We start from the raw sequence: 20997 nt of genomic DNA on the forward strand, positions 1-20997 counted from the left end.
CAGCAGCCTGAGGCCTCAGGGCGGCCAGGGGTCCTTCCGCCAGGACCATCCCTCCCCCCACCAAGGCCGCTCCCCACTCCTCCAGTTCTCTGCTAGTGTTTTCCCCCCCAGGCCCTGGGGCTGCACAGCTGGGCCAGGAAGGGGGAGAGCTGACCTGCAGCCTCGCAGTGGGCAGGGCCCTGACATAAACAAGCCCCAGGAAGGCCTGGGTGGTCAGCGCTTGCAGCTCCGGCCGCGGGAGCCCTGTGGCCCCTGGGCAGCGGGGGGTGGTGACTCAGTGTCTCCAGCCTCTGGAGGGTCGTGTGGGCCAGTCCCACTCCTGATAAATGCACGTGTGAAGAGCGTGTGACCCAGCCCGGGGCCCCGGAGCCGCACCCCACCCTGAGGAGGCCCCTGCCCCTGCTCCCGTCCCACAGGCCTTCACCAGGAGCTGGGTGCCGCCCCTCCCCGCCTCAGGGTCTGCCCCCAACTGAGGGGCTCTGCCTTGTCCGGCCTCTCTGTGTCCCCCAGACTCCCCCCCAGGAGTCGTCCACGGCCTTGCAGTTGATACGGGACCCCCCTGGCCAGCCCCGGGGAGGCTGTGAGCGATGGTGTCACCATGGTGGGCACCTGTGCCCTCCTTCCTGGTTCCCCTGCCCGGGTTCCCTCACTGGTGGAGGGCGGGGGCAGAGGAAACCTGGTTGCTCTGGCCGGGAAGCAGCCACCCTCCAGCGCCGGCCCTGGGCAGGGTCATGGCGGGAGGGACGGCCAGGCCGAAAGCACCCCTATCTCCCAGTCTCCATGGACAGAACACACTCGGCCTCAGGCTTCACCACACCCTTTATTGCCCTTCACAGCTCAGGGCCGGCGTGCAGGCCGCCCTCCCGGGGAAGCGGGGCCACAGTGGGCTTGCCGGGCCGGCACCGCCTCCTGCACAGCAGCGCCTGGGCAAGTCACGGCAGCCCGTCCGAGAGCGCGCTGTTGAGGCAGCTGTAGAGGTGGATGTACTCCTCCTGGGGGCAGGCGGGGGGCCGCGGTGAGGACAGGGAGGCTGCACGGCCTCCACGGGCAGCAGGGCCCCAGACGGCCCGGGGCAGACCCCTCGCGCCCCCACGTTCCGAGGCTGAGCCCCGGGGCCGCTCACCAGCGTTGGGGTCATGAGGCCACAGGCCTGTGACTGCTGCAAGGCCACGGTGAAGATGTCCACGGCGCCCTCGGCCCCTGCCTGCTGCAGCAGCTGCTCCAGGGCCAGGAAGGTGCCCAGCTGGGCCGCATCCTTGCTGCAATTGACCTCAAGTTGGAGGAGCACCTGGGGGCCTGGGCCGGGGGGCTGGGGGACCGGGGAAGGACACCCAGGAGAGCCACCGCCAGCCTGGGCCTAGGCTGAGGGGCACAGGTTCCCAGAGGGTGTCGGGACAGAGCGAGGAGGGGGCCATGTCGTCTGGCCCTTGCCCCGAGCCAGGAGGCCATGTGTGCTCCGCCCGCTCCCCGGGGCCCCGTCCAGCGGCACCTGCAGTGGCTGAGCAGCGTGCCTGGCTGCTCAGTGTCCCAGGGGCAGCACCGGCCCACGGCGGCCAGGAAGGGCAGCAGGGTCTCGGGGGGGAGCACCTGGCCCGGCTCCCCGCATGGAAACTGCAGCCGCTGCACCGGCCTCTCCTTCCCGCTCGCCTTCTGGGCAGAGACATTGGCACGGCTGCCCGGGGGACCCGCGGCTCCGTGGAGCCCCCCCGACCACGCGGCCCAGCTTACGTGTGTGACGTGAAGGAAGGTGCAGGGCCAGCCTGCAGCACTGCCATCCGCCACCCAGCGCACGGTCACCGTGTCTGTGACGACCGGCTGCGTCTCCGTGGGCCAGAATTCCTGTGGCAGACCCATTCGGGCTGCTCGGCCAGCCGGCCTGACCCCGCCCGTGGCCCGCACCGTGCCCCACTCCAGCCCCCAGCGGCCCAGCCTCTGCTCTGCCCCTCACCTTCTCCTGGGGGTCCGGTGGGCACAAGGAGACCAGCACGCAGGCCCCATGCTCCCACACCAGCTCCCAGAGTTCAGCTGGCCCCGCGGGGCCAGTCAGCACCACATGGTCGCGGCCAGAGGGCCCGCCCTGCAGAGCACAGGATGTCCCTACCATCTCAGCTCTAGGGCCCCCAGCACCCCAGGCCTGCCCACACAGTCAGAGGGCATGTGCTCACGGGGAAGAGCCAGGCTTCAAGCATCTCCCCAGCCGGGCCGCTCTCTGCCGAAGGGGGCCGCTCGTGACAACAGCCATCTGCAGGAGGGGGCAGGGGTGAGCCTGCCGGAGGCCCAACCCCGCCCGTGCCCCGTGCCCGGTCTACCCGAGCCCAAGCGTCCGCCAGCACTCATTGGAGGCTGTGCCATCCTGCTCACCCCTGGGAGACGGCATCCCAGAGCCGGCCTCGTTTTTCAGGGCCTGGAGCAGGAGCTGGGGTGCGAGGGGGCGGGGGTGGGCGCTGTGAGGCAGGCCGGGTGCAGAAGCGCTGGCTCGAGGGGACCCCACGCCACCCTGCCCAGCCCCCGGCCACCTGGTGCTCCCCAAGGAAGCCCGCGTTGCCGTCGGCAGCCCGCTCCGCGCACACCCGGGCAAAGTTCCTCACGGGGATGGGCTGTGGCCTGCAGGGGGCACCGGCCACATGGGGGGTGCCCGGGGCTGCCCAGTGCCCGCTGTGGGTCTCTGCAACCCTGTGTGGATGGAGTCAGCGGCCTGGTAGTAGGAGGGAGGGGGACCCCACCCCCTCCAGCAGCTCCCGGAGCACACGTACTCAGCAGTGCGGCTGCTGGGGGGCCCTTCCAGGACCCTGCTCAGGAGGCATCTGTGCAGAAAGACGTACTGGCTCTGGTGGGGGGGCGGGGAGGCTGGCTAAGGGGCTGTGACCCAGCAGATGGCTTCCAGACTTCCGGACCCAACCATCCCGGTGGCCGGCACAAGGGAGAACCTCTGGGAGTCCTCCTGTGGGGCCCCGTGTGAGAGCTGGCGGGGGGCCACCCACCAACCCCCGCGGACCCCCGCCCAAAGGGAAACAAGCCCCTTTAGGAGGGTGGCTGTCCCTCAGGGTCCTTCCCTGCCCCCTGGAATCCTGTGGCAAGGCCACTGGCCCTGCACCCTCGAAGGCGCCCTGCGGCCCTGCCCACCGCACCCTCCCGCGCCCCCGCCGCGGGCCCACCGGGGTCTGGATCATGAGTGGCCGGTGCAGGCGCAGCATGTGCACCGCGTGGAACGCGTCCACCACCTGCTCCTCCTCCAGCTGCTGCAGCAGCCGCCACAGGGCCACGAAGGTGCCCGAGCGGCCCACACCCGCGCTGTGGGGACATAGGGCCAGGCCGTGAGGGGCCTCCCCGTGCCCCCAGCCCAGGGCCTGCCTTGCCTGCAGGGCGGGCCCTGGAGGACGGAGGGCCCAGGGCAGGGGCTCCCGTGCCCCCCACCCGCCGCCTGCCTCACCTGCAGTGCACCAGGAGGGGCCCTGCGCCCACGGCAGCCCTCGCCTGCTCCCGGGCCAGCTCCACAAAAGCCAGCAGGGAGCTGGGGGCCTCGGGGACACTGTGGTCCGGCCAGGTGGTGAACTGCAGCTGCTTCACCCTCCGCAGCTGCTGCTGGGCAGCCTGGGGGTGGGGCGGGGGTCCTCTCTCAGCCCTCATCCTGCCACCAGACCCTGCGGGTGGGCTTAGACACCCCGCCCCCAGGATGTTGCCCTCACCTCCTCCAGCCTCCCGGGGAGTCTGCCCGCTGGGGGTGCCCAGGCAAGGGGCACCGCTGCCCCAGGAGGTCACGGCCCGGGAGGCAGATGGGGCTCGGGGGCCTGAGCCAAGCGCAGCACAGGCGGAGACGTCCCTTCTCTCCCGGCCTTGGATGACCCTGAGTCTCCCCTCTGCCTCCCAGCCCTTCCATAACCACCAGCCTCCCGGGCTGGCAGGAGGCCAGAGACCCAGGGGTGAGCTGCCCCTCCCACGAGAGTGCCCCCCGCTCCCCTTGCGGGCACACACGTGGTGCAGCTGGAATTCCCGCGTGGTCCACTCGTCCTGGGGCTGCTCGGCCAGCAGGCAGATGGTGACGGGCCCGTGGGTGACCGGGCTGGAGTCGGCTGGCCAGTAGTGCTCGCACAGCACCTAGGGCCGGAGGGCAGCGTGGGGATGCGGGGCGGGGCGGCTGGGCCCAGCCACCCTAGCTCGGTCGGCATCCCTCCCACCCTCCTTCTAGGCCGCCCTCCTCGTCCAGAAGCCACTCCGTCCCAGACGGGCCCCAGCATCCCCACCCCAGACCTCAGGTGGCCCCTGGGGCTTCCAGGCAGTGCCCGGGCTCCTGGGGCAACTGCACAGCCTTACTCAGGGTCACCTGGCTGGGCCACACCGCTCCACAGGAGGGCTCAGAGGTGTGTCCAAAGCAAAGACGGACTGCCCTGTCTCCACCACCCCTGGCCCTGGGCCGGGAGCAGGAGGGGGCACTGTAGAAACAGCAGAGGCAGCAGAGGCGAGTCCAGCTGGGAGCCTGGGTGCCAGATCCGCGTCCCTGTCCGCCTCCCAGACCCACAGCCAGGCCTGTGGGCAAAGCCTGCCGCCTGGTGGCCACCTGGGGCTGCAGCGTGCTCACCCGCCCGTTCTCCATGCCCACCGTCAGCATGACGATGACGTGGACCTGCTGCTCCCACACCAGCCTCCAAAAGTCCGCCAGGGTCTTCTTGAGAGGCCCCTGGGTGGCGATGAACTCCTGCGGGTGGGTGTAGCCCTGGCACGGGGGACGGGAAGACATGAACCGGGGCCCCCAGCACACAGCTGTGCGTCCACGCAGGGGCTCCGCAAGTGAGGACCGCGTGTGCATGCTGGCACGTGTGCACACACGTGAACACACGTGCACCAGGAACCCAAACGGGAGGGTGGCTCGGAGACAGCCCTACCTGGAAGGGACGGTGCCAAGACTGGAAGGGCCCCAAGGAGCCTCCCCTGGCCGGCTGCCCACACCACCTGCATCCCCCTGGGCTCCACTGCCCGCCCAGCGGCCCCGCCCCGCCTGGCGGTCGCCCCTCTCCAGCAGCCCCACTGCCTCTCCTGCCTCCACCCGACGACCCATCCAGCTCTGTCCGCAGGTCCCCCCCAGCTCTTCTCCAACTCTTTCCAGGGACATCCACCCCCTCACTGCTCATCAGGATCCTGTGTCAAGAGCCCAGATATCTCTCCTCTAGGAAGCCTTTCTTGACGTCTAGTCCTGGGTGGACTAAGTGTTTCTACTGAGCACGTGTGTCTCACACACACACGCACACAGACCCAGACACACACGCACAGACACATGCACACACAGACACGCACGTGCATAGACACATACACATACACACGCAAACGCATGCACACACAGACATACGCACAGGCACACACAGACACACATGTGCACACACAGAGACACACAGAGACACACACGCACACAGACACACACACACACACACACACACACACAGACACACATGCGCTCTTTTGAAGGGCGGAGTCTGAGCAGCCGCGCCCCACCCCCTTCAGGCCCAGCACAGGACACACAGACACACAAGCGGGCGGTCTTCATGGACGCCCGGGGCAGGACAGCATGCCTGCACGCGCAGTGGACACCACAGCCAGCCTCGGGCCGCCCTACCGGAATGAAGCTAGCGTTGATGTAGTCAGAGTGGGGCTTCCCGTCCAGCAGGGCCAGCCTGACCCGGGAGTGGTCGTCTGCAGACGGTAAGGTGTGCATTGGGAGCGGGCGCAGGCAGGCCGCTCCGGGCCAGCCACAGCCCCGCCCGCCCACCGCCGCGCTCACAGGGCAGCACGTGAGGGTAGCGGTTCTTGGTGCTGTTGGCAGGGTGCTCAGCCTCCAGCCTAGGCTGCTCCTTGCCCACCTCCTTCAGCTCCTGCAAAGATCGGGGCCGGGACAGACCCACGTTGCCCCCCACACCAGACAGGGGTCCCCCAGAGCCCTGTGGGCAGAGGCCTCACCTCAAACTCCTGAAAGAAGGCCTGGCAGGCGTGGGCACTCTTGCTCTCAAAGCTCTGCTGGAAGCTGTGCGCGGGGATGGGCCGGTGGGTCCGCCTGGGTCGGGGAGGCAGAGGGCCTGGTGTGCGGAGTCCTGCCCTGGTGCCAGCGGACGTGGGCACACAGCCCTGGGCTCCAGCCGGGGGACGCAGGGCGGGGGGCAGACAGGACGACACGTGGAGGTGGGCGGGAGTCTCAGAGGGCCAGGCCCTGAGCCCTAAGGACGCTTTGGGAGTCTGCTCAGTGTGAGGCCAACATCAGGAGGCAGAGGTGTGACCCGAGGGTAGATGAGGGCCCAAGGCCGAGAGAAAGAAGAAAGCGACTCGGCCTGAAGCCATCAGGTGCTTGGTCAGGGCCCAGGTGAGGATGGGTGGGGAGTCGAGGTTGGGGCTGAGGGGCTGAGGGCGCGGGTGGGTGCTCACCGCAGGTTGTAAGCCGTCAGCTCCTGGGAGCACAGGCTCTTCTCCGCCCTGCAGGGGTGTCCGGGTGGTGGGAGGCTGTCCGGGCCCTCCCCCAGCCTCCCCGGTGGTGGGCAGCCCTCCCCTCACTCACCTTTGCCCCTTCACTCGCCTCCCGCACAGCAGGCCCAGCCAGACCAGGGCTAGCACGCTGGCCACGATGCCCGCTGTCACTGGGAGGGGCACCGCCCAGGACGGGCTGGTCCGGGGCTCTGTGGATGGCAGGTGGGGGTGAGCTAGGGGCCTGGAGCTGTCCTGCAGCAACACGCCTGCTCACCGGACCTGTGGCCCTCTGGGGAGGACACACAGGCAGAGCCCCCGGAAGCGGGGGGCGCCCCAGATGGGGACCGAGCACAGTCCCCCGAGCTCCAGGTAAGGGGGCCCCCCCGCAGCCCCTGATGAACTGGGTGGTCCCGCCCACCTCGCACTGGGAGGTCCTGAACCCCGTCGGGGAGAGGAGGGCGGGGCCTGGCTGCCCTGTCCATCGGGTCACCTCACAGCCCTGGGCTGCGGAGCTTTGGAAACGGAGTAGCTCAAAGTTCAGATTTGCTACAAGTGTGAAATGCACACAGGAGCGCAGAGCCTTACTGATAAAAAAATAGATGCAAACTATCTCATTATTTTAAGAATTGATCACATGTTGATAGATTTTCAGTATCTCAGTTTAAAGAAGATGTTGCCGAGATTAATTTGTCTGTTTGCTTCTTTTTCGAGTGCTGCTAGGCATGCTGACTCCCACGTGTCTCTCACTCGCGGCTTCCTGATGTCTCTACCGCTTCAGTGCTACCCCAGAATCTCGCAGGGTGGAGGCAGGGGGGTAGACAGGTTTCTTCCACGTCTGCCTGCCCACTGCTCCCCAGCCCACCCAGCCCTCCTGAACCATCTGCCTCCCGGCCCAGGGGCTCCCAGCACTGCCTCGCGGGATGGGTCCCCACCAGTGGCTGGGACAAGGCTCAGAAGAGAGGTTCCAGCAGCAGCTCCCAACCCGGGATCCACTGGGAGCCCCTCCGGGCGCCTGCCTACCTGAAAAGGCTGAGAAGGCGATGAGGGTGTCAGGGCTATGCCTGGAAAAGGCCACGACACTGAACCTGGGGCAGAGGAGCAGGAAGCTGAGTCCCGGGCAGCAGGAGCACCCCCTACCTGCGGAGCCTGAGATCCCATCCCTGAATCTGCAGAGCGCCCACCGCCTCCCGCAGCAAAGTGCAACAGAGCCCACCCCTGCCCCGCCTGGAAAGAGCCGTGGACAGGGGCGCTCCAGGCGTGCCCTGCCTGCCAGGAAGCCCCACGTGTCTCCCCTGCATCAGCACAGGCTCTGGTTGGCATGAGGCACGAATGGCCCCAGTGAAACCCGGAGTACCCCCCTCCGTCAGCCGTGGCCCTCACCGATACCGGGAGCCTGGCCTGAGCCGCCCGTTACATATGTCGCGGGTCTGGCCGCAGTCGTCTGTGCCCACAGGCACCGGCCAGGATGTGGGCGCGGCCCAGGGCCCGGCGTAGAAGGGGTTGGAGAGCAGCACGGCCAGGTAGGCGTCGCGGCCCCCGTAGTAGTGGTCGAACCACGTGCAGTTGATGGCTTCGCGGGGAGGCCGGGCCACTGGGAGAGGAGCAGATGGGCAGTGGGGCCCGGGCTGCCCTGCATTGCTGGACATGCCAGTCTCGCGCTCCAGAATGCCCCACGCCCTTCCTGTGCCGGGACACCCCCCAACCCCGACATCCATTCTGCCCGTGTCAGCGCCCGGCCCCTCACCAGCCCTGCCAGGTGGTAGCCGGGGGCCCCCACTGCGTGGCCGGGACTCACGCGACATGTTGGTGCTGGCGATGACCCCATACCACTGGATCTGCCCGTCCTCCTCGCCAAACATGCCCTGGGCGATCAGCACACCCATCCCCGTCTCGGGCTCCAGCTGGGGGGCTGCGGCCAGCTCCGGGGGGTGCCAGGCTGGGAGCGGAGGGGGAGTGAGGTGCTGAGAGCTGCCCCCAAGGGCAGGGCTGTGCCCAGGCTGGGCCGGGCACCCGGGCATGAGCCGCGCAGGGTAGTGGCATCCGGGACAGGGCCCAGGCGGGGGCTGGGGGAGGGCCCCGGGGGTGCGGGCCAGAGGCACCTACCCTCGGGCACAGTGGCGCACACCAGGCTGACCGCCCGGCTCCACAGGCCGTTCCTGCCCAGCACCGAGAGGCTGAGGCGGTAGGACGCAGCGGGCGCCAGGGGGGCCAGCAGGAGGGCGCCCCCGGAGGTGTTGGCCCGGAAGATGAGCTGGGCGGCCCCTCCCGCTGCCAGCTGCTCCGCCACCACCAGACAGGTGTCCACATCCCCCGTGGGCACTGTCCAGACCAGGGCCAGGCGCGTGGCCTCGGGCTGGCACTGCACGTCCTCCACCGGGTCAGGCTCTGTGGGTTCAAGAGTTCCGTGTCGAGTGGGGGTCAGTGCACCTGAGAGGGGCTAGAATGCAGAGGCTCAGAGGCACTGGGCACTTTTACCCCAAAATGGGGCAATGACAGCAAGGAGAAATAAGCGCTCCTCCAGACCTCCCCGCTCCCTGCACCCATCTGGAGAGCGAGGGGCGGCCCAGGGCGGGAGGGCAGGGCTCCCACTGCACGAGAAGGCACGGGGCGGGATGGCTCAGGGCTCAGGGTGCCCCACCCCCCGACAGACGCCCACATACCCACGGGCAGCAGCACAGGGTGTGTGGAGGCCTGGAGGGGCCCTGCCCGGCACTGCACCGTCAAGGATAGGTTGCGTCCAGGCGTGAGGTCCCTCAGGACCAGGCGGGCTTGGCCCAGGGCCAGGGGCTGCTCCCGGGACAGGAGCCTGGCCCCCGAGAGCTGCGCATGGCAGGCTCCGTGCCCCAGGGGGCCGCTGGCCCAGGCCAGGCTGACCACGGCGCTGCCCGCCTGCATGGACACCAGCAGCTCTGCGGGCACCACTGGGGCTGTGGGAGGAGAGCAGGGAACCTCTGACCCCATGCAGGGCCCTTGTCCACAGGCAGAACGAGGGGCTGGGGGCGGGGGCGCCCCCCAAGGGAGGGGCTCCAGGTGGCCCTGCCCACCGCTCCACCCCTCCCCGTCCCCACGCCCACTCACGGGTCCAGCCGGCAGTGCTGGCTGCCACCGCACGGAGGGGCCCGGCCTGCGTGACCACCTCCACCTTGTACTCAGTGCCCGGAGTCAGAGCCAAGAAGCTGGCGCTGTCCACATGGGCCCCCACGGGGCTGGAGCGCACCTGGACGCCCGCCTGGTACAGGGTCACCCGGTAGCCATCCCGGCCCCCCAGCGCGTGGACCCAGGACGCCCGGAGCTGGGTGGCGCCTTCACTGGTCACATTCACCAGGGCAGGGGCGAGGGGGCCTGCAGGGAGAGTGGGGTGGGGTTGGAGAAGGGAGGTATAGGACCTGAACTGTGTCCCCCAAATTCACGTTCACCTCCTGACCCTCAGGACCCAGAACGTGCTCGGAGATGCAGCCTCGAAAGAGGGGATTAAGGCCAAAGGAAGTCACTGGGGTGGGTCCTGGCCCAGAGGGGACTGGGGCAAGGACACAGGCAGGGACAGCCCTGCGGGCCCCGGAGGAGAGGGCGGGACACAAGCCAGGGCCTCAGCCTGTGCCCCCAGAACTGCGGGGGGCCTGTGTGAGGCCCCTCTGCAGACGGCACGGGCAGGGTAGGGGGGCAGCCCAGCCTCTGCTCCTTCCTCCGTGAAAGGCCCCCGTCCACCCTTGGCAGGGTTGGGAACACTGGCTCAGGTGACCCCACCCCGACCCTCCCCAACAGCCAAGTCCAGGGTCTGGACAGACTGCACCCTGCACCACCCGAAGGCTTCAAGCCAGCACCTTCCCCAGCCCAGCTCCAGCTTCAGGTTAGAGGCCGGGTCTGGGGTCTAAGTGGGGCCTCTGCCCCCTCCCCTGAGCCAGGGCCCGGGCTGTGTGGCAGACACCTCTGTTGTAAACTGAGGCTCAGAGAGACACAGAGAGGGACAGGCCTGCTCAGGGCTCAGCCGGTTAGAGCCTCAGGGTCCTGGAGACGGGAGGACCAGGCGGGGTGGGCCCACCACGGTGGAGGGGGCGCAGCAGGGCAGGGGGCCACTGTGTCCAACTGCACCGGGCAGGGTGTGGGCCCCCAGGGGGGATTCCCGGCCCATCATGTGGCTCTGGAAGGAGGGACACGCCCGGTGCTTCAGTAATCGAGACCCTTCACGGGAGACCCTCTGAGATGGAGGCCCTCGTGCCCGGCTGCGGTTTCAAGAATTAAGTGAGAGAATGCTGAGCGAGGGGCCCGGCAGCAGGGTGGGGGGTCCCTGATACTGGCCATGAGAGAGCGTGGGGGACCCACCACGGTGCTGCATGAGAGCAAAGCTGGGTCCCGCCCACCTGCCTCTCACCAGGAGGGCGGGACCCAGGGGCTCCCAGCTGGCAACAGGTATCCTGGTGCCCTAGGGCCGGGGAGCAGCTGACGTCAACCCAGAGGCCTGCTCACCGACCACAGGGCTCAGGGGTCAGCCCCCGGGACACCCAGCAAGGGCGGTCGGTGGGGTGGGCAGGGCACTCACGCGTCCAGCCCGTGGCGTTGGCAGCGCTGCTCTCGTCGGGGCCCCGCAGGGTGGCCAACCACACCAGGAACTCAGTGCCTGGAGCCAGCCGGGTCCAGGAGAAGGTCTGCACCTCAGGGCCCAGGGTGTCCTGGCCCTCCAGAGCCGGGGGCCGCAGGCAGTAGAGCCGCAGGAGAAAGCCGTCCCTGCCCCCCGCGGGGGGGCTCCAGACTGCCCTCAGGGCAGGGGGCTGGGCGGCCAGGCCCAGGCTCAGGCTGACGGGCGGCGCAGGGACTGCAGAATGAGCAAGAGGCGGATTCGAGCCCCCTGCCCAGCCCCGGGCCGCACGCTCAGTGCTGGTCTCCAACACGGCCTGCCTCGACTCAGCTGCCCCCATGCTTCCCAGGAAAGCCTCTTGGCCAGCTCAGTCCCTGCCCCACACCTGCTCCCTTCCCTGCTTCCCAGGCCTCAGCTCCAAGGGTGACTTTGTTCTGCCTGTACCACCCCAGCACTGGCCGCCCCAGGCTCACACCAGGACTGGGCCTCCCTGCGAGCTCCTTCCCTCTCTCTTTCTCCCCAATCTCAGGGCCTGGGGACACACCCCCCTCACTAAGGCCCCTCTCTGCCCACCTTACTCAGACCCATGTGCTCCTCAGCCCACTCCCCTCCTCGGGGAAACCTTCCTTGACCCCTAAGGTGGCCCTTCTGTGAGCCCTCAAAGATTAGCCACAACCACAGAACATTCCTCATAGTCCTTGATCTTAAACCCATGAGGACAGAGACTCACACGGTTCAAACACACTGTGCGTGCACACTTGCTCTATGATATACACACCAATGTAAGCCGCTTTAATAGACACACTGACCGTATGTTTACTTGTCTGTCTGCTTTTCTACACTATCTTCTTCATAATTTTTAGCTTTGGCATGTAACCCCATACCTAAGCATGGAAGGCATTCTTTAAATATTTGTTGGAAGGATGAATGGATGGTTGGGAGGATGAATGGATGTTTGGAAGGATGGATGGATGGATAGATGGTTAGAAGGATGGATGGTTGGATGGTTGGAAGGATGGATGGATGGTTGGAAGGATGGATGGATGGATGGATGGTTGGAAGGATGGATGGATGGATGGATGGTTGGAAGGATGGATGGATGGTTGGAAGGATGGATGGACAGTTGGAAGGATGGATGGTTGGATGGATGGTTGGAAGGACAGATGGATGGATGGATGGATGGATGGATGGGTGGATGGTTGATGGATGGATGGACGGTTGGAAGGACAGATGGATGGATGGATGGATAGTTGGAAGGATGGATGGTTGGATGGTTGGAAGGATGGATGGATGGTTGGATGGATGGATGGTTGGAAGGACAGATGGATGGATGGATGGGCGGTTGGAAGGATGGGTGGATGGTTGGATGGATGGATGGATGGTTGGAAGGAAGGTTGGATGGGTGGATGGATGGATGGATGGATGGATGGTTGGAAGGACAGATGGATGGATGGATGGATGGACGGTTGGAAGGATGGGTTGATGGATGGATGGTTGGAAGGAAGGGTGGATGGTTGGATGGATGGATGGTTGGATGGTTGGAAGCATGGATGGATGGTTGGATGGATGGATGGTTGGAAGGACAGATGGATGGATGGATGGATGGTTGGAAGGATGGGTGGATGGTTGGATGGATGGATGGATGGTTGGAAGGATGGATGGATGGATGGTTGGAAGGACAGATGGATGGATGGATGGATGGACGGTTGGAAGGATGGGTGGATGGATGGATGGTTGGAAGGAAGGGTGGATGGTTGGATGGATGGATGGTTGGAAGGATGGATGGATGGTTGGAAGGACGGGTGGATGGTTGGATGGGTGGGTGGATGGATGGTTGGAAGGAAGAGTGGATGGTTGGATGGATGGATGGTTGGAAGGATGGGTGGATGGGTGGACAACTGACCCAATGGCACGAGGTGGGGAATGCTTGCAAACAGGTCATGAAACACCCTATCCTGACTAGATGCATGGCCTGAGTCAGGCACACAGAGGAAGGTGTGTGAAGGATGTTGGTACCCACCCCACTGCCCAGGGCTGGCCTCCCAGGGGCCACAGCCGGGAACTCACGTGTGCAGGCGCGAGCCCTTTGGATGCTGGAGCTGAGGTTTCCCGCCCGAGTCCATACAGACACGGTGTAGCAGGAACCGGGCACCAGATCCGGCAGCATCAGGCTGGTGTTGTCTGGGCCCAAGTTGACAAGACCGCCCGGCGAGCTCTGGCTGCCCTCCTGGTGCCAGCTGACCCTGTAGCCTTCCCGCGGCCCTGCTGCTGGGGCCCAGCCAATGGTCAAGGTGGAGGGGCTATCCCTGCCGGTGACCTCGAGTGACTGTGGCGTGGGGGGCCCTGACAGAGGAGAGGGTGGTAAGGAGGCCGCGCATGGTGTGTGGGCCTGTGATAGCCCCTCTCCACCCAAGGCAAAGCCCCTCGGCCACCGGGACGCAGTGGCCGGCACTCACCGGTGTGGCCTGTGGGGCTTGCGGAGGCAGTGCCCAGAGCGGAAACAGTGTCCACCTGGGAGCGGGCCCCAGGCCCGTGGAGTGTGACCAGGGTGACACCAGGTGCCCCCGAGACATTTCTGAGGAGGCAGGGGGCTCCCTCGGTGTAGGGCAGTATCTGGCTCCCAGGCTCCTCACTGGCCTCCGGCCTGTCCAGGGGCAGCTCGGTACCACTGCCCTGCGGGCGCTGGGCTAGAGCATCTGGAGGGGTGTGGGCCCTGGATGGTGAGGGTCCACTGCTCTCAAGGCAGGTGCCCCTGGGCAGGACCCCAGCCTGTTCCCCACCAGCCCAGACTCACCGCCCAGCCAGGCAGTGGCCTGGGCCCGGGCCTCGTAGGGCCCTGCCAGAACTCTCAGCTCCAGAGCGTAGTGTCCAGATGGCAGGGGCCTCAGGAACGTGATGTTGAGGGCCCCAGGGCCCAAACTTAGGGTCTTGTCCACAGGCCCGCTCAGCCTGAGCAGGTAACCCTCCCGGGCCCCCGGGCCCACCTTCCAGCTGGCCCTGAGCCCTGGGGGCTGGGGAGCGAGCCCCAGGTCCCGGGGCGTGGAGGGACCTGGGGGGGGAGGGAGACACGTGCAGAAAGTCCTTGCAGCCGGCCGGCTCCTTCCTGTGCGCCCTGGACAGGCCACATGTTGGGCGAGTCCTGGGACCCAGCCAAGGACACAGAAACAGAGGAGAGCACTCCCAGTACCAGACCTGGCACCCCCTCACAGCACGGCCGCTGTGGTCCCCTTCGAGGGGCAGAGGCCAAAGCACAGAGAGAGCGAGCACTCTGTCTGGAGACCCACAGGCAGGCAGTGGCAGCAGTGGGTCCCGGGGCTCAGCCCAGCCCAGACACTCCCGAGCCTGGGTACTGGTCCCTGTCTCCCCACCATCATGGGGGACAGCATGACTTATGGGGGTTAAATGACATGCCACACAGAAGCACCTGGCATGGCACTGGCACACGGCAATCATCATCACTGTCACCTTTGGGGTGGGGTCTTTTTTACCACCAGCCAGCAGGCGGGCACCCTCGGGCCTCACCCCTTCCCTGCAGGACCCTGGACGCCCCCCGCATAGCCGGATCAGCCCGCTTGGCTGAGGGACCTCTGCAGTGGTCAGCAAATCCCCAGCACTCACGGGTCCACTCAGTGGCACTGGGCCCCACTGCCCAATGAGGCCCAGCGACAGCGCTAAGTTTCAGCGTGTAGGGAGTTCCAGGAGAGAGGCACGGGAAGGTGTGACTGGAGACACCTCGTGTGACGCCTGCCGTCAGGTTGAAGCCACTGAGGAGGTCCGTGAGCAGGAGGTGCAGCCAGGCGGCCCCCCCAGAGCTGTACCAGGAAGCCCGCAGGGCTCTGGTGCCCAGGGCGCGCAGCGCCAGCTGCCCTGGAGGCACAGGAGCTAGAGGAGGGTGGGCAGGGTAGAACCGGGCTGGAGAAGGGGCCCAACCAGGGACCCGGCACCAACCCCGCACAGGAGCCAGGAGCCCGGCACATTGGCACGTGGCTCTGGACCACCTCCTACCCCCAACCGGCTGTCACCTGGGGCCTTGCCAGGCGTGGGCCCTACCTGTCCACTGGCGAGTGCTGGTCTTCGCTTGGAGGTGGGCGGCCCAGGTGGTAATCTCCAAGCCGTACTCACTGCCCGGTAAGAGGTGGCTAAAATTGTAGGACAGGGTGCCGGCGGACGTGGAGACATTGTGAACCACTGTCTGGGACTCCAGATGGCAGAGGACAAGCTGATAGCCATCCTGCCCCCCGGGAGCAGAGCCCCACGAGGCCTCCAGGCTGGATGGGCTCTCAGAGCCGTGGAGCTTCAGGTCCTGGACAGTGGACGGGGCTGCGGTGAGGCAGAGAGCAGCGCTAGGTTCAGGGCCGGGCATCACCTCTGCTTCTAACGTTCCTCGACAGGTCACTGTACCAGCGTGGTCCCCAGAGTCCTCACCATCCTGCTTGGCCACGCCTCCGCACTCAGACCACGCCTCCGCCCTCAGACCACGCCCCGCCCGCAGGCCCCGCCCGCCCGTAGATCACGCCCCCTGCCGGCAGGCCACGCCCCCATCAACCGGACCTACCCGCAGGCCACGCCCCACCTGCAGGTCCCCCGCCCCCAGGCCACGCCCCCGCCCTCAGACATGCCCCCTGCCAATAGGCCCCCCACAGACCACGCCCCCGCAATCAGGCCCCGCCCACAGGCTCGCCTGCCCTTGTCCACAGGCCACGCCCCCGCCCCAGGCCCGCCCCCGCCCGCAGGCCGCGCACCTGTGAGCGCAGTGAGGCTGAGGCTGGCGTTCTGCCCGCAGGGGCGCACGGCCGTCACCTCCAGCTGGTAGCGACTTCCTGGCACCAGGTCCCGGAACTCGAAGCTGGACGCGTTGGTGTGAGCCTGGAGCAGCTGCCCTTCAGGGGAGCCACGGGGGCTCAGCCGGCTGAGGCGGAGGGTGCGGCCGAGCCCACCTGGCCCTGGGGCGTCCCAGTTCAGCGTGAGGCTGGCAGACCTGCCCCGGCTGCTGACCGTCACCCTCAGAGGCGATCCTGGGGAACAGGGGTCGTCAGGGCCCCCAGTGCCCTGTACCCTAAAGGAGGCAGGGGCAGGAAGGGCCAGAGTAGAGACGGGCCCAGGGGAGAGACGGCCCTGTTCGCCCGTCCCCTGCCACCTACCTTCACTCGCCCAGCTGGGACCCTCTTCTGGGGGCTGGCACTCGCCTTCCTAAGGAAGGGGTATGAGGGTGGGGGAGAGGGGCAGAGGAAAGGCTGTCCACTTGTCCGTCCCCCACCCCAGGCGTGGCCTAAGGGCAGCAGGCAGGACACCAAGGTGAGGAGGCCCCCAGCCTGGGCAGCTGCCCTGTGTCCTGTGGGACTGGGCAGGAGCTGCCTCTGCCCAATTTCGTGCAGATCAGCCGGGGCCCTTGGGGCAGCGGGAGGCCTGAACACCACAGAGAGCAGCCCCAACCCTGCCACGGCCCCAGCGCCCATCTCACCTTGGCCAAGAAGCCTGGGAGCCAGAGGATCGCCACGAACAGGACTGGGGGTCTCATTCCAGGGCGTCTGCAGGGAGAGCTGGGAGGTAGCAGGAGGGGCCGTCCTGCCCCCCGCTGCTCAGCTCCTGGCTCCCTGGAGAGCTTGGCTGCCTTTCCAACCCAGAGCCTGTTCTCAGCAGGGCCCCGGGAGGGGGGAGGGGGAGCGACTCCTGGCTGCAGACACAGCAGCCTCCCGCTCTGGCCCTACCTCCGCGCTCTTCAACAGCTGGCTTTCCAGGCAGGAAGAGACGCAGACCTGGAGAAGCAACGCCCTGGGGTGGGCAGAGACGGCTGACTCCCGATGCCCTGCCCTGGGGAGAGGAGGACAGGGTGTTCGTGTTCCTACCGGGAGGTTCCTGCTGACATCGTGGTGCTGGGAGCTGGGTGCTGGGTGGACGGACAGCTGTGAGCGAGTGTCCCCTTGTGGACACAGAGGAGCATGTTCTAAAGGCCTTTGTTGCAGGGGTGGTGGACCCAGGACAGCCCTCCTGTTTCTCGCCCTTGCGCCACCGGTGAGGAAGCGATGTCCACGGAGGGAAGAGTGAGCCCTGCCCCAGGGTGAACCCGGGTCTCCAGCCTCGGCTCCTTACCCCTGACGGGCTCCTGACCCCTGACGCCTGGGATGTGTGCTTGCCTCCAACCCCCGCCTGCTCCACCTAGACCCTCTCCCCGCCCCACCCCCGGCCGCCCCCTCATGGACACAGGTGCTGCTGAGGCTTAGGGCAGCTGAGAGTTTCCTGCAGCCTGGAGCCAAGGACTCACCAGCCCAAGGCAGCTGACAGGGGAAAGGTGGGGAGGGAGACAGAGGAAAGGACAGGGCCCTGGTCCCCGAGCTGGAAGTAGGGAGGGGGACGCGTAGCACCAGGCAGGTACAGAGACACTGGGCAAGGAGCTGGCTTCTGCGGACCCTTCTATCGCCCCACTCGGCCAGCCCCCAACCTCAGAGCCGCCCACCAACCTCTGGATGGGGCCTGGAAACTCAGCACTGCAGGCCCATCAGATTTTCCAGGTGGCTTGCACGTGTGTGTGTGTGCGCATGCACACATGCATTCTTTCAAACGAGGAGGTGGGGGAACAACCAGGGAAACTGCCGTGAAGGGGGGAGCCCCAGTCTGGCCGCAGGGGGGAAACACTGCACCCTCCCCACCCCTCCCCTGCGGCATGCGCTCAGCTGGACGACAGAGCCTGCAGCAGTGGGATGGAAACGGCCTGATTCAAAATCTAAGTAGAAAAGGTGCACAGGACAGGGGTTTAGGTAAGGGGTGGGGTCTCAGGCTGTGCCCAATAGTCCCCACAAAAGGGGGCCTGCTGGGGACAGCACAGACCCCATGGCTAGGCCTATGGATGGGGCCTGGCCATAGGGACACACCTGTCAGCCCCCAGCCAACCTAGGGGGCAGCCTTGGCCCGGTCGGGGGTGGAGGGGGTGGGAACGCTCGAGAAGGTGAGGAAGACTCAGACGTAGGAAGCAGCCTCCCAGCCCAGCGTCTCTGTTCAGCAGAAAGTACCCCAAGGGCTCTGTCTGGTCCCAGCAGCAGTTCCCACAGACAAACCCACATCCTCCACCTGGAGCCCCAGGGGTCCTCCCAGAGCCTCACTTACTGTTCCTTCTGGGGAGAGCCGGCCGGACGCAGAGGCGGGCAGCGGGCAGTCTGGGCGTGCTGGCTCCCTGGCTCCTGAGTGCCAACAGTAGTCTCCCCTGCTGCATCCTGGCATCTGTCTTCCGGGCTCTCCCCTCCACGCCCACCGCGGCAGCTTGGCCTTGAGCACCCCCACACCCCGGAAGATAGTCTCCGGGAGGAGAAGGGCAGGAGGCTCTGGATGGCCCAGCCTCCCACACGCTGGAACCTCTCCAGCTCCCTGTATCTCTGTCTCCCCCACATGGCCAGGGACACAAAGCCCGCTGGGCTGGCCCAGGATCTGGAGGTGTGTCAGGGGGGGGGACCCGGGATCAAGGTTTCTCCTCCGAGAGGAGCAAAGAGGACGGGGCGGGCGGGGCAGCCGGGCCCCCACAGTGGGCCAGTCCTGAGCCGGCCTCAGGGGCTCTATCAGGGCGCAGCCTTTGACCCCGGGGCAGGCAGGTGCTGCAGGAATAGGGAATTCTCACTGCACCAATACAGTACCCAATACTCCCGACCTTGGGGCTCCCAGCCCTGGACCTGGGGAGTGGTTGGAGGAAGGGGGTGGGGATCTGCTGAGATGGGGCTCGGAGACCTCAGCCCTGGCGCCCCTGGCCTTCCTGGAGCCACTTCTCCAGCCTACAGCTCCGAGCACCACTGGTCCCGCCCTCTGATCGATGGGGGAGGGGTGCTCCTCGGCCCCCGGGGAGAGGACTCCTGAGAAGCAGGGAGGAGCAGGGACCCTGGTCTCAGCAGGGCTCAGCAGGGGCCTCCTGGCTTCCTGTGCCCCCCACCCAGCTCTGACGCACATTGGCAGGTAGAGAGAGTGGCCTGAGAGCCGCCGTCGGGGCAGGTCCACACAGGAGCTGGGGAGGCTCAGGATGGGAGTCACTCCCACAGCCTCCAGGCCTTCGCCTGCACCCCGCACCCTGGATGGGCAGAGGCCACCCCGGACAGGGCCCAGGCCAGGCTGGGGGCTGTTGCAGGGCCCTGTCTTCTCTGAGGCTTCTGCTGGCGCCTGGCTCCCCCAGCTGTGTCTGCACCTCCAGCGATGTCCAGGCATCTCTTAAGCAGAAAGGGGTGCGGGGTGAGCAGGAGGCAAGGTGAGTGTCGCCCCCAAATACAGCCAAAGGGAACTAAGCTGTCCTTGGGGTCTTACCTGGTGCCCAACCGTTACCCATCTGGCCTCCACCCACTTTCTGCACCTCTGGGCCCCCACCTCTCCAAACAAAAGCACAGCCTCCAGCCCCTCAAACCCTGAGGGGAGGGGCGCTCACAGCCCGCAGGCTCAGACCTTAGGGGCCTGGGGGCACTGGCAGTGTAGTGCGGGGCACACATCCCCGCCTCCTCCCCCCACTCCTGCGGTATCCTAGCTTCCTGTTTGTGATAAGAATCAGCAGCCTGCCCCAGAGAGGGTGGCCTTCTTTCCAACCCCCTCCTGCCCCCCTTTCCTTTCCCAGGCCCCCCGCTACCCACTAGTGGAAACACGGGTGGGTTTCAGGCCAGCTAAGCTGGAGGCCACGCCCCCCAGTCTGCCAGGGGTCCCCAGGCTCCTGCCCCATCCCTTCCACCTAGGCTCCCCCGGCTCGGGCCCCCGAACACCAGAGGGCCACCCTGCCCTGCCTGAAAACAGCCCCCCGCCTCCTGCATGCCACCCCCGGCCTGTCGTACACAGCGCTTTTCGCTGTCACCTTCTGATGGCTGAATCAGGGAAGTGGGTGGCGGGGTGAGGATGGGATTGTGGGCGCCCAGAGGGGAGGAGCAGGTGTCAGGGATGTTTCCAGGGGACAGGAACCCAGCAGGGAGCCAACAGGAGGCCTGCTGGGTGAGCCAGGGGCAGGCCAGTGGGGTCTTGGACTTAGGGTCTCCCCTACCCAGGGCCCAGGCTCCAGGTGCCCCAGCAGCACAGCAGACATGGGGGTTGCCTTGTGCGAGAGCCAGAGGTCCACCCTCCATGGGTCGCTGAATAGATGTCAGGGTTCTGGGAGAAGGCCTGTGTGCCTGGGGGTGGGGGAAGCCCCCAGACCCTGCTATGAGGTATCTCTACTGCTCACCTCCAGAGTGGCTGACCTGGCTCAGACCTGCTCAGAGCTGGGGGCCTGGGGTTGACCCTTGTGGCTTGGCCTGAGCCTTTCCTTTCGTGGAGAGAGACTCCTGCCCCCCTTCCCCACCCCCGTGTGTGCCTACTTCTCCCTGTTCCTGGTGGGATTCCCGCAGCTTGAAGGGGCAAGGGCTTCCGGGGGGCAGTCTGGGGTGGGGGTCGGCCCCGCCGTGCCCAGCAAGCAGGCAGAGGCAAGAGGCGACCAGGGCCCGGAGGAGAAGCCCTGCAAGGGAGGCAGTGGTCAGGGCCAGGCTGTGGCCAAGGTGTGGACAGGCCGGGCCGCGGGGTCAGAGGCGGGAGGCCGCTGGCCCTGCTGGTGGCAACAGGCAGCTGGGTGCGCGTGGGTGGCAGCTAGGAGGGGCGGAGGGAGGAAGCGGGCTTCCTGAGGCCTCCCCAGCCCTCAGAGACAGACAGACAGACAGACAGACAGCTGGCAAGAGGAGCCTGGGGACACGGCCGCCTCGTAAGTACCTGAGGGGCGGGGAGGAGCCCGGAGGCCCCAGGTCGTTGGACACAGAGGGCCGGGAGGGCGGCCCCAGGAGGGCAAGCAGGAGGGCGCCCGGGGGGTCACACGCTAGGTGGGCAGGGGCGCAGACACTGCTGACGGCCCCGAGGGCGGGCAGGGCACGGCAGGCGGGGAGGGCAGACAGGCACCCTGCTGTGTCCGCCCCTGCCCACTCAAACCCTGCGGGCACGGCGACCCCAACACCCCAGCCAAGCTCCGGGCCAGGCCCTGGCCTGGAGGCGGGCCGTGCCCTCGG

At 66.8% G+C, this 20997-nt stretch overlaps 1 protein-coding gene across 12 annotated transcripts; it reads right to left on the reverse strand.

Annotated features, from left to right (window-relative positions):
• Positions 1–801: 801 nt before the first annotated feature.
• On the reverse strand, positions 802–20341 carry PTPRV (protein tyrosine phosphatase receptor type V). 12 transcript variants are annotated; one of them, XM_059875604.1, is made up of 34 exons: positions 18119–20336; positions 16479–16545; positions 16159–16207; positions 15760–16032; positions 15068–15337; positions 14636–14899; positions 13812–14066; positions 13474–13713; positions 13085–13360; positions 10982–11254; positions 9523–9786; positions 9105–9371; positions 8548–8829; positions 8240–8380; positions 7825–8035; positions 7465–7529; positions 6536–6653; positions 6406–6453; positions 5947–6040; positions 5771–5861; positions 5606–5682; positions 4577–4711; positions 3973–4095; positions 3431–3591; positions 3156–3291; positions 2754–2827; positions 2517–2673; positions 2362–2416; positions 2166–2242; positions 1949–2077; positions 1729–1839; positions 1490–1650; positions 1124–1259; positions 802–992 (listed from the first exon to the last, which is right to left on the reverse strand). In XM_059875604.1, exons 1-34 carry the CDS (start codon positions 18397–18399, stop codon positions 933–935), a joined length of 5421 nt encoding a protein of 1806 aa, XP_059731587.1. In that variant the 5' UTR covers positions 18400–20336; the 3' UTR covers positions 802–932. The 12 variants fall into 12 exon arrangements, 10 of the variants coding, with proteins under 10 accessions (XP_059731587.1, XP_059731584.1, XP_059731583.1 ...); XM_059875601.1 differs by having other exon boundaries at positions 1124–1647; positions 18119–20338; XM_059875600.1 differs by having other exon boundaries at positions 1124–1650; positions 18119–20338.
• Positions 20342–20997: the final 656 nt, after the last annotated feature.

The sequence above is a fragment of the Bos taurus genome, chromosome 16 (assembly GCF_002263795.3).
Source record: "Bos taurus isolate L1 Dominette 01449 registration number 42190680 breed Hereford chromosome 16, ARS-UCD2.0, whole genome shotgun sequence".
NCBI lineage: Eukaryota > Metazoa > Chordata > Mammalia > Artiodactyla > Bovidae > Bos > Bos taurus.

What these genes read in the sequence shown, in the direction of transcription:
- PTPRV (XM_059875599.1), bottom strand. Translation starts at nt 18,399, where the DNA reads ATGTGGGGGAGACAGAGATACAGGGAGCTGGAGAGGTTCCAGCGTGTG. An exon ending in CAGCACTCGCCAGTGGACAG is followed by an intron (nt 14,900 to 15,067) that starts GTAGGGCCCACG and finishes ACCCTCCTCTAG; the next exon opens with CTCCTGTGCCTCCAGGGCAG. An exon ending in GTGCGCCACTGTGCCCGAGG is followed by an intron (nt 8,381 to 8,547) that starts GTAGGTGCCTCT and finishes CTCCGCTCCCAG; the next exon opens with CCTGGCACCCCCCGGAGCTG.